We start from the raw sequence: 18802 nt of genomic DNA on the forward strand, positions 1-18802 counted from the left end.
GCTGTTATGGATTGAATCATGCCAATCCCCCAAAAATGTGTGTATCAACTTGGTTAGGCCATGATTCCCAGTATTGTATGGTTGTCCTCCATTTTGTGGTTGTAATTTTATGTTGAGAGGATTAGGGTGGGATAGTAATACCACCCTTACTGAGGTCACCTCCTTGATCCAGTGTAAAGGGAGTTTCCCTGTAGTGTGGCCTGCACCACCTTTTATCTCTCAAGAGATAAAAGGGAAGCAAGCAGAGAGTTGGGGACCTAATATCACCAAGAAAGCAGCACTGGGAGCAGAGTGCATCCTTTGGACCCGGGGTCCCTGCACCTGAGAAGCTCCTCGACTAGGGGAAGATTGAGGACAAGGACCTTCCTCCAGAGCCGACAGAGAGAGAAAGCCGTCCCCTGGAGCCGATACCCTGAATTTGGGCTTGTAACCTACTAGACTGTGAGAGAATAAACTTCTCTTTGTTAAAGCCATCTACTTGTGGTATTTCTGTTACAGATGACTAAGACACCAACCAACATTTATTCAGTTTTTACTATGAGTCAGATGCTGTGTAAGGATGCTGGATAGTTAGAACGATGACGCAGACAAGACCCTGGCCTCGAGAAATCCATAGTCCTAGTGAGAAGGCAGACAAATAACTATAATACAAATAAATGCTTTTAATATGAGAAGCACCCTCCTCCCAAGAAAAGTTAAATCTGTCTAAATGGTTCTGGAATGGCTCTACGGAGAAAGCAGGATTTCCACTAAGTCTTGAAGAATGAGCAGATGTTTATGAGGCACAGAAAAAAGAAAGGAGCATTTCAAGTAGAGAGTACAGAATGAGCAACGACCCATAAGGAATGATGATCACTTTGGTGTGATTGTAATGTGAATGTACTGGGAAGTAGGGACTAGAAGTGGCCCTAGATACTGTTCTCCTCTGTGCTGAAGATAGAATCCACTCTTCTGGGTGACTTGGTAAGTACCAATGTGTTCCCCTTAAGTCTCTCAGTATCAGACTTAGGTTTGATCCCCCACCACAAGACATCAACCCTCCATGATACCTGACCTCTTTCCTTTGCCCTCAGCCAACACTCCACATTGCCAAGAAGCACTCCAGTTGAGAATTGGATTGATGACCCCAGTGTACAGCACACAGCCCTGCCGAGTTCCTGCAGGCTGCAGGCTGCCCACTCCTGGTCCCAATACAGATCTCTCAGGGGGTGCTTCCCAGCCCCTCTCTTGCTGTATCTCACCTTTGTATCCAGGGCCTCTGGCACCTTCTTGCCTTCCCAAGCCCAACTCCGCTTGGTGAAGTAGTTGACGGTGGCAAATTCAATCAGTGCAGAAAATACAAAGGCATAACAGACGGCTATGAACCAATCCATGGCCGTCGCATATGCCACTTTAGGTAAGGAATTTCTGGCACTGATACTCAAGGTGGTCATGGTGAGTACAGTCGTAACACCTGCGGAGAGAGAAGATGAGAGCCAGTTGCCACTGGAAGACATTGAAGGCATATTTGATACAATTGCCAACTCCCTACTTGAAAGGAGGAGGTGTGCCCCACTCAAAATCTGAAGTAAAAAAAAAAAAAAAATAGAGAGCATCAAAGCTGAATAGGTCCACCTGGTAACCACCCCATCCCATTTAGCCCAGGCATAGGAATCTCCAGTAGAGGACTTCTAACAGGTGTCCTCTAGCTTCTGCTTAGCCATTTCCACAGCAAGTAGCTCATTCCATTGTAAGAGAGGTTGTCTTATTACTATTAGAAAAACCTACCCTATGAGCTGAAACTGTGTCCCTCTCACTCCCAGCCCACTGTCTCCCCAGCCCTTCAAAGGCCTGAAAAGCATGGCCATGGCTCCTCATGATTCTGCTTGTCTCCAGACTAAACATCGCCAGTTCCTTCTCTCATTCCTCCTCCTTCCCCATCCTAGTAGTTCTCTTCTGAACAGCCCAGAACTGGGCTCAAGACTCCAGACCTGGTCTGAACACAGATCAGTCTTCACTTTCCTAATTCTGGACGCACTTCTGATAATGCAACAAACTATTACGGAAATTGGTTCTGTAGCCACCATCACATTCTCTTGAGCTTCAGGAACAACCAAAGCTGTTCCCATAGCTATTTTTTATGAGTGTTTGCCAAACCAGAGCTTGCTTTTAGATCAATTCTTTTCTTGGTGGTGTTGTTAACCTAAATCCAAGATTTTCTTTATTCACTGCTGTAAAAAAAAAATTCCAATATTTCCATTATTTTAAATATACATATGAGCCACATACTGTTGTGGTTAACAATATGAGCCTTAGAGTCAGACTGAACTAGACTGAGGTCCAGGCAATTCCCAGTTACTAGCAATATGACTTTGAACGAGGTGATTTACCTCACTAAACCTCAGTTTTATCATATGTAAAATGGGTATGATAACACCAGACTCAGAGATTTGTCGGGAGATTCAATGAGATAAGGTTTATAAAGTCCCTAATACAATGCCTGGCATAGAGTAGCAACTCATAGAGTAAAAAGCTTCTATAATTAACACTACTATTGTTTTTACTGTTGTTATTATTAACAACAGTATTGTTATAATTAGAGAATTAATTATAGAAGTATAATTATAATCACGTTGTTATTATTAATATTATCATAATAGTTTTATGATTGTTAGCAATAGAATTCTAGTCTAGATGAGTATTAAACCAGAAGTAAGAAGTCCTAGGTTCTGCCATTTACTTGCTCTGTATCTTGGGCAATTTCCTTAATCTCTCTGTGCCTCCATACTCCCCCTTTGTGTAGGAATATTTTCTACTGTCTTTATTCCCCAGAATTTTGATGAAGCTGTACAGGTGCTATACTCAAAAGACATCCAGAACTAGGGAAGGAAAGGTGATCAGAAGCTCCTTCTGAGCACAGACATGCTGAAGAGGATGGGGAATGTGATCTTCCTGAGCCTGGGTCAAATAAGGCATGGAGTGAAGTCCTAATGGAAGTCCTAATGGGGGAGGGGGGAAGAGCTGCTACGTAGAAGAAAGAAGCAAGAAGATAAGGAACTGCCTCAATTAACTATACCTAGAGGGTCAGCCACGTGTGCTTCAGTCTCTGGGGTCTCCTTGAGCACCTTCCTTATAGATTTGCTATATAAATGAAGATCCAGGTCTGAAAAGACTCAGTCCAATTCCAACAAAAACCAAAAACCAAACCCATTGCCGTCGAGTCGATTTCGACTCGTAGCGACCTTTGCACAAATTAGGCAGGGAGTTATCAACACTCACTAGCAAAAACACATTTTAAGCCATGACAGGAATGGGCCCAATAGTTACTGCCTATTTTTTTATTAACAAACTATCTGAATTTTGTAACCTGGTAAGCTCTTAGAATGGACCCAAGGCTCAGTAACCCTCCGAGCACACCAAGCAGGTGGTATCTCATGGGAGAGGCAAGTTACCTCATTTGTGGTTAGCAGCAAATGGAGTTGCCCACTCTGGCATATTCACAGCCATGTGCCCATGCACAGATCGGGTTGGGGGGGTGGCGGGATTATGGTGCAACACAACTGTTCCTGTGCCATAACCCAGGAAAGATTTTTAGATCTCTAGCCTCTGGGGCTTAATTAGAACTGTCATTTTCTGGAGAGCTCTTAGCTAGTTGGAACTGCTAAGATCCTCAATTAAGCATTTGGTACACTTCATGGGTAGACAAAGAAAGGCTCGGCATTTTTAATAGGAGATTCAGGCCCGCCACCCATAGCTTCTCTTTCAAGATTCTTCTAGCAAGCCTTTCTTGAACTGCTGAGGTTTAACAGGCTGCCCCTTACCCCCTCACTTCCTTTCAGCACTTCTAAAACTTTAGTACACTTACCTGATAACATCTGTCTGTCCACCAAACCAGGAGTTACTTGAGAGCAGAGACCACAGGTAATTCCACTCTATGTCTCCAACCCTTAGCACAGTACCTGGCATAGAGTAGGCCCTCAGAGTGTGTGTGATGAGTGGAACTGATATTAATACTCAGGCCCAGACCACAGCCCTTTGCACTGACTCACATGTGCTCCCATCAGAGTGAAAAATGTACTTTTCTTATAGTAACTACATTGTCATTATTATCAATAACACAGTTCTTATTGTCTCTTCTTTTCTCCAATATTACCAACTGTCCTGTGCCTTACTCAAGATTAGAGCCTAGAGATGCAAAATGGAAACATTTCAGACCGCAGCATTCAAAATGAGTACCCACCCTCCCTTAGGAGACAGAATTAATCATGCTTCGTATACTTGTTGACCCCAGACACCACCACAAGAGCAAGGCTTTGTGTTAATTAATTGTCAGTCAGGTTTAATCCTGTTTTATAAAGTGCATTACCAAATCCAACCCTAACTCCCATACCTTCTTTAACACCTTTCTCCCAAACCCTTCCAAATCACCAACTCTGCTGCTCGATGATCATCATTTCACCTATAATTCACAACCTCTTCTCTGAATGCACACTGCCCCCCTTTTGGTCTTAACTGAAATCTGACTTGGGTACACTGTTTCACTTCTCCAAAGGTGGTTGTACATTCGTCCATACCTCAAGAAGTGGGGTTCATATCTTCCTTACTCTCCACTACTCCCTAGGCCATTACACTGTCACAGTCCTGTCTCTGTATGGCTTTGAGATTTCTACCATCTAGTTATACCCTTCTCCAACCTTCCTGATAGGTATCTATAGACTATTCCCATCACCCTAAAGGTTCCTTTGTGCCCATTTCATCCCCATCTTGGCCCCAGGTAACCACTGATATGCTTTCTTTCACTATGGATGAGATTTTTCTTTCCTAGAGTTTCATATAAATACACCATACAGTTTGTACTCTTTCATCTGGCTTCCTTCATTCAGCGTATTTTTGAGGTTCATTTATGTTGTTGCATCTATCAATAATTCATTCCTTTTAATTGCAGAGTAGTATTTCATTGCACTGATATTTCATAATTTGTTTATCCATTCACCTGTTAATGAACAGTTGGATTGTTTCCAATGTTCAGTATTATAAATAAAGCTGCTGTGAAAATTTACATATATGGCTTCGTGTGAGCATATGCTCTCATTTCTCTTGATAAATATCTAGGAATGGATGCTTAACTTTACATGAGACTGCCAAATTGTTTTCCAAAGGGTCTATGCCATTTAATATCCCCAGCAGAAATGTACAAGAGTTTCAGTCTGCATGCATTCTTGACATAAAAATCTAATATGAATTGATACTTTTACACTTTTCCCTGACAAATAGAAGCTCTTAGATCACTTTATTTCAATTTATCCTCATCTTATATAAATTACATCATGGACTAGTATTTTATTCTAAATATATTTTATACCCAATAAACCAATGTTATTATTTTAGACATTTAAGACTCATTTAGGGTTACCCACATATTTGTCATTTTTCTTCTTTTTTTATACACCTTCAACTTTATGTCCAAAGTGATTGTACCATTTTACATCCCCACCATTGCTCCTCACTCCTCAAAAGGGATAATTTTCCTTTTGCTTGAAGAACACTGTTCAATATTTCCTTTAGTGAGGGTCTGATAACAAGGGACTTTATGTTTGTTTGTTTGTTTTAAATTTGTCTGAAAATGCCTTTATTATTTCTGTTGAAGTTAGCTATTAGTCTATTTGTTATGACTTTAAAGACAATGCATTTTTTTCAGGCTACTTTGAAGATTTTTCTCTTTGATTTTCATTTTCAGCAGTTTCAATATACCGTGTCTCTGTATGGCTTGCATTTCAGCCTACTTGGATTTGTAGGACTTCTTGTAACTGTAGCTTTATTTTCCCTATCAGGTTTAGACAATGCTCAGCCATTGCCTCTTCAAAAATTGGTCCTGTCACATTATCTCACTTCTTTCTTGGATTCCAATTACATGTATATTAGACCTACTCAATTAATCTTATGTCTTTTAAACCTCTCTCTTATGTATTTCACTTTTTTTTCTTTCTGTGCCTCATTGTAAATATTTTCTTCTGAACTATCTTTCAGTTCACAAATTCTCCCTTCAACTGTGTCTAAAACACTGAGTTTTTAATCTGTATTTTCCAGTTCTAGAATTTTCAATTATGTTCTCTCTCTCTGCATTTTTTCCGCTTTATCTGCTAGAGTTATCATGTTTCTTTTATCTAATTTAAACATATTCTTCATAGCTATTTGAAAGTTTGTGTCTGATAACTCAAATATCTGGAGTCCAAGCATGTCTGTATTGTTTAATTGAGGTATAATTTATGTACAATAAAGTAAAAATATTTTAATTGTGCATTTCAGAGTTTGGACAAATGTATACAATTATATAACCACTACACCAATCAAGATATAGAACATTTGCATCACATTAGTAAGCTCCCTCATGCCCAAATTCAGTCAGTATACCTCCCCAGAGGAAACCACTGCTTTGATATCTAACACCATAGCTTAGTTTTGCCTGTTTTAGAATCTAACATAAATAAAATATTATGTTCTGTTTTTGTGTCTGGGTTCTATTGCTTGACATGTTGTTGCTGTTATTAGGTACCATTGAGACCATTCTGATTCATAGTGACCCTATGTACAACAGAATGAAATACTGCCCAGTCCTGCATCATCCTCACAATCATTGCTGTGTTTGAGCCCATTGTTGCAGCCACTGTGTCAATCCATCTCATCAAGGGTCTTCCTCTTCTTCACTTTACCAGGCATGATGTCCTTCTCCAGGGACTGATCCCTCCTGATAACACATTCAAAGTATATGAGACGAAATCTGGCCATCCTTGCTTCTAAGGAACATTCTGACTATACTTCTTCCAGGACAGGTTTGTTCATTCTTCTGGCAGTCCATGGTATATTCAATATTCTTTGCCTACTCCATAATTCAAAGGCATCAATTCTTCCTCAGTCTTCCTTATTTCATTGTCCAGCTTTCACACGCACGTGAGGCAACCCATGGCTTGGGTCAGGCGCACCTTAGTCTCAAAGTGACATCTTTGCTTTTTAACACTTTAAAGAGGTCTTTTGCAGCAGATTTGCCCAATGCAATATGTTATTTGTTTTCCTGACTGCTGCTTCCATGGGTGCTGATTGTGGATCCAAGTAAAACAAAATCCTTAACAACTTCAATCTTTTCTCTGTTTATCATGATGTTGCTTATTGGTCCAGTTGTGAAGACTTTTGTTTTCTTTATGTTACTTGACATAGTTGTCGAGATCCAACCATATTATTATGTGAATCAATAGTTCATTTTTATTGCTAGTTGGTATTCCATTGCTGAAATATACCATAATGTATTCATCCATTCACTTATTGATGTATATTTTGATGTTTTCCAGTTTTTGGCTTTTATGTATAAAGCTGCTAAGAAACAGCCAAACTGTTTTTCCAAAGTGACTGTACCGTTTTACATCCTCACTATTGCTCCTCACACCTCACCAATATTCGCTATTATCAGTCTTTTTAACTTTAGCCACTCTAATGTTTGTAAAGTGATGTCTCTGTGAGGTTTTAACTTGCATTTCTCCAACAAAATGTGATGTTAAAGATCATTTCACATGCTTATGGGCCCTGGTGGTGCAGTGGTTAAGTGTTTGGCTGCTAACCAAAAGGTCAGCAGTTCAAATTCACCAGCCACTCATTGGAAACCCTATGAGGCAGTTCTACTCTGTCCTCCTGTAGGTCACTGTGAGTCAGAATTGACTTGATGGCAACGAGTTATGGGCATTTGTATATATTCTTTATTGAAATGTCTGCTCAAGTGTTTTGCCCAATTTTTTTTAAAGTTGGGTTCTTTGTCTTTTTACTACTGAATTATAGGAGTTCTTCATGTTTTTCAATACAGGTCATTTGTCAGATATATACATATGTAGAATATTTTCTCCTAGTCTATAGCTTGCTTTTTTCTTGATGTTACCCTTTGACAAACAGAAGTTTTTAATTTTGATGAAGTTCAATTTATTAGATCTTTTTCTTTAGTGTTATTGTTTTTTGTGTGTGTGCACTAAGAAATTTCTGCCTACCAAAGGTTGCAAATATATTGCATTATAGTTTCTTCCTGGAACTTTATATTTTTAGCTTTTATGTTTAGGTCCATGATCAACCTGAAATTAATTCTCTGCAATTCCAGCTCTGTCATAAATCAAATTTCCTTATATGTGGGCCTACTTTTAGGCTCTCTATAGTGTTTCGTTCATTTATTTTTCTATTCTTTTGCCAATACCATATTGTCTTAATTACTATAGATTTTTAATTCTTGACATCTGTGGGAATCCACTTTGTTTTTCTTCTTTAGGAGTATCCTGGCTATTCTTGGCCCTTTGTTCTTATGTAAAAATTATGCAATCACTTGCATTAACATTTCAGCTTGGAGATTCTCACACCATGCAGTTAGTGTAAATATGAACTTTAAACTCACCTGAGCCCATGTTTGAATTTAAAACAAAACAAAACACTTAAAGAATTATATTTTTTACACAGAGCCCAGTCCAAAATAGATGTGTTTCTTTATTGTCTCCCTGCACTGATGAGTGTATTCTTCTAGTGCTCTCTTGCACTGAGGGTTTAGCTCTTCAATGGCATTGGATTTATAGGAAGGGTCATTGTATTAGTGTCCCATGGTTGATGTAACAAATTACCACCAACTTAGTGGCTGAAAACATAACAAATTCATTCTCTTATATTTCTGGAACTATAAGAAACTCATTCCAGAAGTCTGAAATGAGTTTCACTGTGCTGAAGTCAAGGTGTTAGTTGGGCTGCACTCCTTCTAGAAGTTATTGAGGGGCTTTTCCCCTGCCTTTTCCAGCTTCTACAGCTGCATGCCTTGCATTCCTTGGCTCATGACCCCTTTCTCCATCTTCAAAGCCAGCAGTGTAACATCTTTGAATCTCTCCTGCTTCCATCACACCACCTGCTCCGCTATAGTCAAATTTTCCTCTGCCTCCCTCTTATAAGGACACTTGTGATTGTATTTAGGGTCCATCTGAATAATCTTGGATAATCTGCCCATCTCAAAACTTTTAATTACATCTGCAAAGTCTCTTTTGCCATATAAGGTAACATTCACAGTTTCTGGAGATCAAGACATGAATATTTTGGGGAGCCATTATTCAGCCTACCACAGTCCTAGTTCCAACTCTTGACATGACTTAAGCTAATTCTTTCCTTGTGTAACCTTAAAATCTATAGTTTTGGTTACCAAGACCAGTTATCATCAACCCACCTTCCTATTACCATAGTATCAGTCCCTGTGATTAACACTCCATTTTTCAATTCCATTTGGGTCCCTAATATTTCCTTATGAGGTCAGATGTTACCTTAGAAGAATGTTTTCTGTTTTACCTAGCTTTTCTAGGATTTTGTAGAGGAAGATTTTTCAGAATATCTAGTTTGCCGTATTTCCAAAAGTGGACATCTTTAATCCACTCGATTATAGCTTTTGCTTCTTCCACTCCACTAGAACTTTTATTTTCAAGATTGCTAGCAACCAATCCTATCACCATACCCAGTTTCTGTCTGCATCTTACCTAAACTCACAGTAGAATATAAACCAGGTGATTATTCCCTGCCTCTTGAAACACTTTCCTCTCTTGACTTCCATGATATCACACCCTTCTGGTTTTCTTTCTACTTTACAGATCACTCTTTCTCTTTCTCCATCACCAGCCCCTCCTCTGCCTGACCTGAAATGCTGCTTCATTTTGAAACAGCATTGACTATATAACTACACAGTGCAGCTTCAGAGTATTGGTAGACATGCCTTCTGTGTGAGTACCCAGTGCATCTAAGTATATGCCTCACAACCATCATTGCTATGGGGGGCAGTTTAGTAGCTTGAAAGAGTTCATTAATACTTATCTCCTAAAAAATCTTACAGTGAGAGGAACAGGCAGAAAATGTTTTACATGCTTTAAGTCTCCAAGGGAAAAGTGCTAATAATATGCAAGTCCCTTCCTAGACATGAGCAAACTCATATTGAAGAAAAATTTTCTGATGTAGGGACTATTGAAAAACTCTCCCAACTTTGTGCAGCCTTAACCGAATATCAGATCATTCACACTCCCAAAAAGGCTGTAGAAGGAGCAGCAAATTCAGAAGCTCATACCAAAAATGGGTCATATATAACAGCCCCAAATCTACTTCTTGGTTGTCAGCTTAGTTCTGCACCCTTTACCTTCTTCAGCTCTGCCAACTAATCTCCCCACTTTTTCACTGAAGGCTCAGTCCCTCCTCAACTCCTGGGGCAAACCTGACTGAGATAGGAAACATTTCAGTAAGGTTTCTACTCCAACACTCTTCTTGTTCCCACTTCCTTATTAAGAATTCAGTTACTTGAAGCCCCAAGATCTGATGACTCATTTATGACTGCTGGGCTCAGGCAGGGACCTATCTACAGAAAATAGCTCCTATGGCATTTAGTTTTAAATTGCTGAATGATCTCTCACAGCTGGCAACTGAAACTGTGATGGCCAATAGAAACTGCTCACTGGCAACCCTCTTCAAGCAGCACACAGGGCCTCGCCCTACCTTAGTTATGCCTCTGGCAGGTGTTGCTCCCATTATCTCCAGGGATGGTTCTTCCTCCTTCCTTACCTCTATTCTGGCTGCCCCTCGTAAGGCTTTGCAAAGGTCCTTCCCCCATTTTCCATAACCCAACACTCACCAAAGACCGTGCGAGCAGGGACAGACTCCCTGTTGAGCCAGAAAGACACCTGTGACAGAATGACAGTCATGATACAGGGCAGGTAGGTCTGGATCACAAAGTAGCCAATTTTTCGCTTGAGATGGAAGTGAGTTGTCATGACGACATATTCTCCTGGAGAGAGAGAGTAAAATTAAGTATGATGTAGCCCAATAAACTATTGCTGGATTAAGTTTGGCTCCAATGCTGTTTACAAAGCTCCTCAACCTTATATTCAAGGCAAGACATGCCAGCACCTCCCAAGTCCACGTAACCACATATCTTTAATAATCATGAAGCAGTGAGGTTTTTGTGAAAATATATACTAACGGTGTACCCACACAGCTTGTCCAGAGCAACTCTGACACAAGTTCATTCAAATAAATTTATGTACTCATCTAGTTAATTATAAGAAATAACAATCTCTTCTATAGTACTTGCTATGTAATAGGCACTCATCTAGTAATTTATATTTTTAAAATATTTCATCTTCACAACAACTCTCTGAGGTCAGTACTATTGTTATCTTCATTTTGCAGGTCATGAAACTGAAGGAAAGAGAGACTGAATAACCTGCACAAGGTCACTCAGGTAGTAAGTAATGGAGTCTGAAATCAAGCTCAGATAGGTTGGCTACACAGCTTTTGCTTTTTCAGTAGACTTACATGGTTAGAACCAAAACTTCACATAGCAGAATGTGGACGGACCTACATCACCCCTCTCCCAAAATAAGAGTAAACACTCTCTGAGCTCTTACTACGTGCCAGACATTTTTATAAGTCTTTTTGGAGTATTAACTTTACATCCTCACAACAGTCCTATGAGGTAAAAAAAAAAAAAAAAAAAATTTTTTTTTAGGTAGGTACTAATTATTATTCAATGTTACTGCATCCAATGGTCAATTCTCAGTCTTACTGAATGTGTTAGCATTTCACACAGCTTCGCTCTCCCTCCTTCTGGAATCACTCTCTTCACTGAGCTTCTTGGGCCCTAGGCTCTGTTGGTTTCCCTCCGACCTCACCAATCGCTCCTTCCCAGCCTCCTTTGCTGGTTTCATTCCATTTCATTCTCATTGGAGGGCCTTTGGGTTCAGTCCTTGTATCTTTTCTCTTTTCTGTCTTACTTCCTTGGTATTCTTACCTAGCCTGTGTCTTTAAATAATATTTTAAACTCTGATGACTCCCAAATGTGTATCTTCTGCCTGGACTCCTCACTCAACTATAAACACCAAAAACCCGTTGCTGTCGATCCTGACTCATAGCGACCCTATCGGACAGAGTAGACCTGCCCCATAAGGTTTCCAAGGAGCGCCTGGTATATTTGAACTCCTGACCTTTTGGTTAGCAGTCTTAGCTCTTAACCGCTATGCCTCCAGGGTTTTAGATTTGTATATTAACCATCACTTGGAGATCTAATAGGCATCTTGATGTAATATATTCAAATCTGAGCTTTTGCTCTCCCCATCCCCTCATTCCCCTCCAAACTGGTTCCTCCAACAGACTTCTTCATCTCAGCAAATGGTACCACTCAAAAGCGCAGGCCCAAGTCTTCAAAAACCCTGAGTATTGTTGTTGACTTTCTCTTTCTCTCTCTCTCTCACACACACACACACACAAAATCAGTGAGCAAACTCTGCCAGTCTTTTCTTCAAAATATATCCACAATTTGACCACTTCTCACAACCTCCATTACCATGTTGGTCTCAGCCACCATCACCTCTCACCTACAGTACTGTAAGAGCTTTCTAACTGATCTTGCTTCTGTCTTTGCACCCTTCAATGCATTCCTAGCACAGCAGCCAGAGAGACCTATTAAGACATAAGTCAGATCCTGTCTCTCCTCTGCTCAAGACCCTCCAATGGTTTCCCATCTCTCAAAGAGTAAAAGCCCCAATCCCCAAAACAGTCCACAAAGACCCATGCTATCTGACTGCTCTATTACCTTTGTTGTCAGAGCTTCTTATTCATCACCTTTCCCCCTTCACCCACATTTGGTTTTGGCAGGTCTCCCAAATGAGGCAATTTCCCACTTTTTTGCTTACCCTTCCCACTCCTTTGTATCTAAGTCTAGGAAGCACCATCTGGTCATCCAAAGCTCAATATACAATCCACATTGTGTGTGTATTCACATCCTAGCTTGTTTATGTGAGCGTGAAAAACACATGTAGACTTATTTTTAATTTAGCAAAGGATCTTATACAAAACTATGGCATGCTTTCTTCATTACAACTTGGGAGTTTCTATCTCTTCTTTATCTCTGCTTCTTTTTCAACCTTTTTCTTTCTGTCTGTGTTCCTTCTCTATCTCTTTTCTGTGTGTGTCCAGGTCTACTCCTCTCTCCATTTCCTTGCCTTTACTCTCTCCTTCCACTGAAAAGGAATTGAAGATTTCTTTTTAATGAGAGCTGGGCTTTGATTAGCTTGGGCAGTTTACTCCCTTTCTTATCTTATGTCACATCCCTGAACTCCAGCCTATTGGTCCTATCTGTGATCATGTGAAATACTCAATATATAAAACATGATAAATATGCATTCATAAATTAGCTATATTCTGTGGATATGAGATGAAAAGCAACTGGATTTTTCAAAAGCTTAGCAAATTAACCATTTGTTTAAGATAAATGAATATATTTTCTTCAGTTCTCTCCTTTTCTGTTCTTTCCTTCTCTTTCTGTCCTGCTGTCTCTCTCCCAAAGAGGCAAAGGGAATTCATCTTAATGAGAACTGAAACCTCTTACCACATTGGGAAGATTTTCCCTATTCTGCTAGGCTGTTTGGGTCCAGTGTGAAATTGTCAAAGGGAGAGTGGAAAGCCAATTTTGCATATTCATAGATATTTGCAACCTAGGTAGTTTCTATGGATGTAAAATCACAAGTGGGCTTTTAGAAAGCATAGCAAATTAATTCATCGTGTCAATGAACTGAATCTATTTTCTTAAATACAACCCTGATATTTTGTATCTCTACACCCTCTTCTCTGCCAAAGTGAAAACTGCAGCTTTGATCAGATTGGAAGATTTTCCTAACTTCCCCTCCTATTTCCACCCCACTGCCCCAGCTTATTAAACTGATTAAGTACCATCTGTGTTGTGTGTGAAATATTCAAGGGTACAAGATAAAACATATAATGCATATTTATTTACAAATTAGTTATTATCTATGTATCAGAAATGTAGAGCAGCCAAAACCAAATTAATATTTTACATAACTGAATATATTTTCCTAAAGTGGATCATTGTGTTCCCTCCCTTATGCCTCTATTGCTGCTTCTCTCTGTGTCTCTTATGATGAAGGATGACCCTTTAAGTGGTTTGGAGAAATTTCCCCTGTCTTGGCTCTAGCTTATTAAGCTCCATCTGTGTTAGGTGTGAAATATTTGAGGATATGATGTAAAATGCATTTGCAACTTAGCTAGTTTCTAAGGTTGTGAAACACACAAGAGGATATTTTGAATAGCCTGGCAAATTAACCCATTATACTAAGTAAGTGGATATATTAAATCCATGTTTGATATGTTTTCCATCTATCTCTGTGTTCCTAGTACTATCTTGCCTTCTGTATTCTTTTTATCTCCAGCTCACTGTTTTCTCTTCTCTTTGTGTCCCTTTCACTCTCGCTCTTATTTTCTGTTTTGTCTTTACCCACCTTTGCCACATATCCAGAGATAATATATAAATGCCAATATTAATGTTACAGTGTTATTCTATCAAGTGATCAGATTGAGGGAAGAGAGGGGAAAATAAGATCATGTGTGCAAACCCACATCCTAGAAAATTAATGAAATAATCTGCCAAATGGGAGACAAATGGAATCAGTGCTGAAAATAAGGAATGGTGTTAACTAACCACATATTTTAAGGAATTTGATTCATTTACTTAATACTTGTTTAAGCCCAGAGCAAATAACAGGAGTCCTCTGCTTGGAGCTACTTCATGCTGAGGACTGAGAGCATTCAGAGAGAAAGCCAATCACACCAACAGAACAGCCATGGTCCTTTCTCGGGGCCAGCTTCCATTAATACATGAAGGAGCATATTCAGGACTCAGAAGTGAAAGCCTATAGTTCATAGTCACAATGAAAACATAAACATATATTCAAGGACAATAAGAACATCCATATGGTGCCTATCTCAAAGGTATAAAAGGTTGTACATCAAAAAGACTCCCTCCCACATCTGTCACCAAACCACCCGTTTTATTTCTCCACCCCTTATGTAATTACAATGAATGGTCTCTTACATTGTATCTTTCTAGAAATATTATATATATTTATATCTCTTTTTTTACTCTTCAGCCACTGCGACACTGTCCCGATCTGGTGCCGGAGAGAGGAGGCAGGCGATAATCAGCAGGGGATCCATATTTCACTCACCTTCAAAGTTTTTAGCATTGTTTAGAGCTAGGCAGGGAATCACCAGAAGTAAAACATAAGTGGTTAAAAAGGGAAATGTTACCTTTGAGAAGAAACCTTTCTGTGCTATTTGATTTCTCTCTTTCCCTCCCTCTCCCTGTCTCTTTCTTCCTAAATCAAAAGCAGAGGGAGAGATCCATGTTGTGATTATGAGCGTAGACTGGGAGCCAGGTTGCTGTCTGGTTTCAAAACCTTACCAGCTGTGTGAACCTGGGAAAATTATTTAATCTGTCTGAGGCTCAGTTTCCTTATCTGGAAATCTGTGGTCACAATAGTGTCTACTTCACTATGTTGTTCAAGGGTTAAATGAGTTCATACATGTCCTCAGGGTAGGGCTCGGTACATGCGCAAAAATGGATCTTTATTACTCCCATCCCCCTGCCCATGCATTACTTTGATCAACAATCACAAAACAAGCAAGACAATATCCTGTGCTGCTGCCAAGGGTGAAGGGAACTGGCTTGCTCATGCACTATAATGAGAGTGTGAATCGTTTAACCTTTCAGAACAGCGGTTTGTCAATATGCATTAACAAACTTAAAAAGGCCCCCACTCTCTGAAACAGCAATCTCAATATTCTGTCTCTATCCTAGGCAGATAATTACACTGGAACAAAATGATAAATGGAAATAGACGGTCTTTGCAGTGTCACTTATAGCATTAAAATGCAGAAACTAACAGTAGATAATTGCTTAAATAGATGATCCATACACATGAGTGCATTAAAAGTGAAGATATTATTTTCCTGAGTTTCCCAATGAAATGCTACATTTCCTTGTAATAACAACACATATCACATCATTGTTGAGAATGCCCGGCCTTGGAGGAGGGCATTTTAAATATATGTTGTTTTTTTTTTTTTTAAGTAACTAGCACAGGTAATAATGAATGTGTGTCCATTCTAACTGTACCAAAACCGTCAAAGGAGATTTTTCGAGATCATGGAGTGACAGAGTGATTTAATTTCCATCTTTTGCTTCTCTGTGTGGTCGAATTTTTCCAGCATAAACTGTGAACTGCCTGTGTGGTAAAGACTAAACATTGATTCAACCGAACAAAACAGGAGCTGGGGCTGCTTGGAGAATGAATGAATGGGAAGAGGGAGCAGAGGCCGTGGCCACGGTGAGAATCCAGGTGGCTAAGGGGAGACCCAGGGTAGCTAGAGGCCCAGCCATGTGGGCTGAGAGGGCCACGCATGCTGTGCCGGAGGGCAGGGGCAGGCAGGTACATGGCAGGGCAGCAGGGGACACTGCACTGGAACGCTGGGAGCAGGAGGCCGATTTCACAGGAGGGCCAAACAACAGAAGAGCCTAAAAGTAACTGGGAGGAATTGGAAGTGACGGGGCCGTTGATGGTTTCTGCTTGCTGGGGGAGAGTAGACCGATGATCAGGTTGGGAGGACAGTCCCGCCCTCGGCTCGCCACCCACATCAAGTCAATGAGACCAGTGTAGAGAAGAGTATAGTCAAGGATATGGTAAAGACCCCATGCTACTCACAGTGCTCACATCTTGCTAAACCGCTCGGCTCTAAGGGCCTGAGACACAGCAGGCTGCAGTCTGAATGGATTATTATAAAGATGTGAATATGCGCTCTCAACACAGCCTTGGGATGCATGCTTTGCTCTTAGAGAGAGAGACAGAGAAAGAACACATAGGCCATGCTACCTGGGTACCAGGGGAAGGCTGTTAACAGATGGGGAGGGCTCATCCGTATTCATGGCATCAGAGCTAGGCTTTCCTAAGGCTGTAATTGGCCCAAGTGGATTCAGGCAGCTTCGGGCTCAGCCTCCTGAGCCTACCATGAGCCTGTGCCCCCAGGCCCCCTCTTTGTCTGCTGGTGCCCAGCCTGCCCCAGGGCTATCCCCAAGGGACAGAGAAGGGGGCTGCTCTGAGTGTGGCTGTTCACAGAGATGATGCAAGAAGATCTGTGTACTGAGACTGCTGCCTTCTGGAATTTAGGGCCACCAGGATCTGAGCACCAGCAGGCTGACTCTGACTAACTCTGCACACGACAGAAGTGAATGCTCAGGGCCAAGTGACAGGGTCCGGTAGCCCAGGCACACCCACCACTGGCCACTCAGCTGCCTCCTCTAGACTTGGAGCATTTGGTGTCAGCAGCCAACAATCACCTACTAAAGGGAGGGGACACTTCTGACTTCCCCCAGTTCCCCAGTGCTTGCCCGGGGGGCTCTGCCTGGTCCAGTCACCAGTCTCAAGCACAGGGCTCCAGAACACCACCACAGGACAGTGGCCTCGCCCACCATGCAGCCCTGGGCTCTCTGACCCACCGGAGCCCTAACCTACTGCTCGCACTCCCGCCACATGCCGTGCCCTCCCATGCTTTTGGCTTGTGACATCTCGGTATTGCCTTTGTCAAGATCAGCTTTTCCACACACCTCATTACAAATCTCTAAATCCTTCTTATCCTTCAAATCCATTTCAAAAGCCACCATTTTCAGATACCCTCCCCTGGTCCTAGGGTGGAAAGAGAACAGAGGAGGGAGGCAGACAAGGTGACAGACTATGACATCACAAGGAGAGGGAACAGCATGTGTCCAGATAATAAAACAAAAGGGCAAGAGAACCTTTCTGCATTTGTAATTGTGGATGCTGAGGTTTTTTTTCACTGAGACAAGTGTTGCTGGAGGATTAATGTCGAGAGCTCCCAGCCTTTCACAGCAAAAATTAGTGTAAGAGATGTAGGCACCAGGATAGACCCCATTTTGCCAAATGCTCTAAAGTTAGTTGGGATTCAGGTGCCTCCTTCCTCAGGCCCATGCAACTGGTCGGTTTCCAAATGGACAGAATTTAAGGCTGCAAAACAAGTCTCTAGGTTCCATTTTTCAATACCCAAGGATTAGCCATTAAAAGAACTCTGCAGGCTTTGCCAGGCAAGCTTGTTTCTGAGGTGGGTGATCCACTTAAGAAAATAATCCCATGGCTTATCCCCAGATCTGGCTGTGTGCCTGACCCCTCCTGGGGTTATTAAATTGCCACCTCAGCACCGGCTGAGTTAAGCAAATGTCTTAGTGAAACCTTCAGAATCAAAGTTCATCTTTCTCACCATTATGGCCTCCCTCTTCCTTCTCTTCTACCACACCTCAACCCTAATGCACTTGACCTTCTGCCCCACTAGATGGGCAGGGCAACATGTAAGAGCAGGGGCTTGGGATCCAGTCTGACTGGTTTCCGCTCTGGGCTCTGCCATTGTAAAGCTGTGATTTGAGGCATTTCAGGCATTACTGAACTTCTCTAGCCTCCATTTTCTCAGGAAAATAGTATCTACATCACAAGGCTTTTCTGAGGATTAAATAAGTTATTACATGGAAAGCACAGTGGCTGGCATACGGTAAAACCCACCAAAATGTTTGTTAAATAAAAAAAAATAAATACCTGTACTAGACCGGATTACTTCTGTCCCAACAACATGGCCCAGCAAGTCATACTGGTTCAGGCGAGAGCCGTCCTGTGCCACTTCCACAGATTTGTTCTTCCCAAGAGTCCAAGAATAAACTACTTCAGCTGTTGTATAGGCATCTAAAGCAGAGAAGGGTCAAGAAGAAGTTGAGGGGAAGGACAACAATTACCCTTGCTACTAAACTTACATGAGATTGAAAAACAATTTCCATCCCCAAAGAGTTCTGGATATGTGCTCTGTCTTCAACTAAAGTGCATTTATCCATCTGTCTAATAAACTTTCACTGAACTACTACTACAGTGTACGCTGG

The 18802-nt window shown here is 41.0% G+C and overlaps 1 protein-coding gene across 1 annotated transcript in view; it reads right to left on the bottom strand.

Annotated features, from left to right (window-relative positions):
* Window positions 1-18802, bottom strand: part of GABRA3 (gamma-aminobutyric acid type A receptor subunit alpha3) — a 172844-nt gene that overhangs the window by 13691 nt on the left and 140351 nt on the right. Inside the window, exons 6-8 of the mRNA XM_003421224.4 lie at window positions 18468-18611; window positions 10649-10801; window positions 1242-1453 (exon numbers count right to left, since the gene is read on the bottom strand). Of these exons, the coding sequence (XP_003421272.1) occupies window positions 1242-1453; window positions 10649-10801; window positions 18468-18611 (509 nt within the window). The remainder of the gene's footprint in view (window positions 1-1241; window positions 1454-10648; window positions 10802-18467; window positions 18612-18802) is intronic.

This window comes from Loxodonta africana, chromosome X, assembly GCF_030014295.1.
Source record: "Loxodonta africana isolate mLoxAfr1 chromosome X, mLoxAfr1.hap2, whole genome shotgun sequence".
Classification (NCBI taxonomy): Eukaryota; Metazoa; Chordata; class Mammalia; order Proboscidea; family Elephantidae; genus Loxodonta; species Loxodonta africana.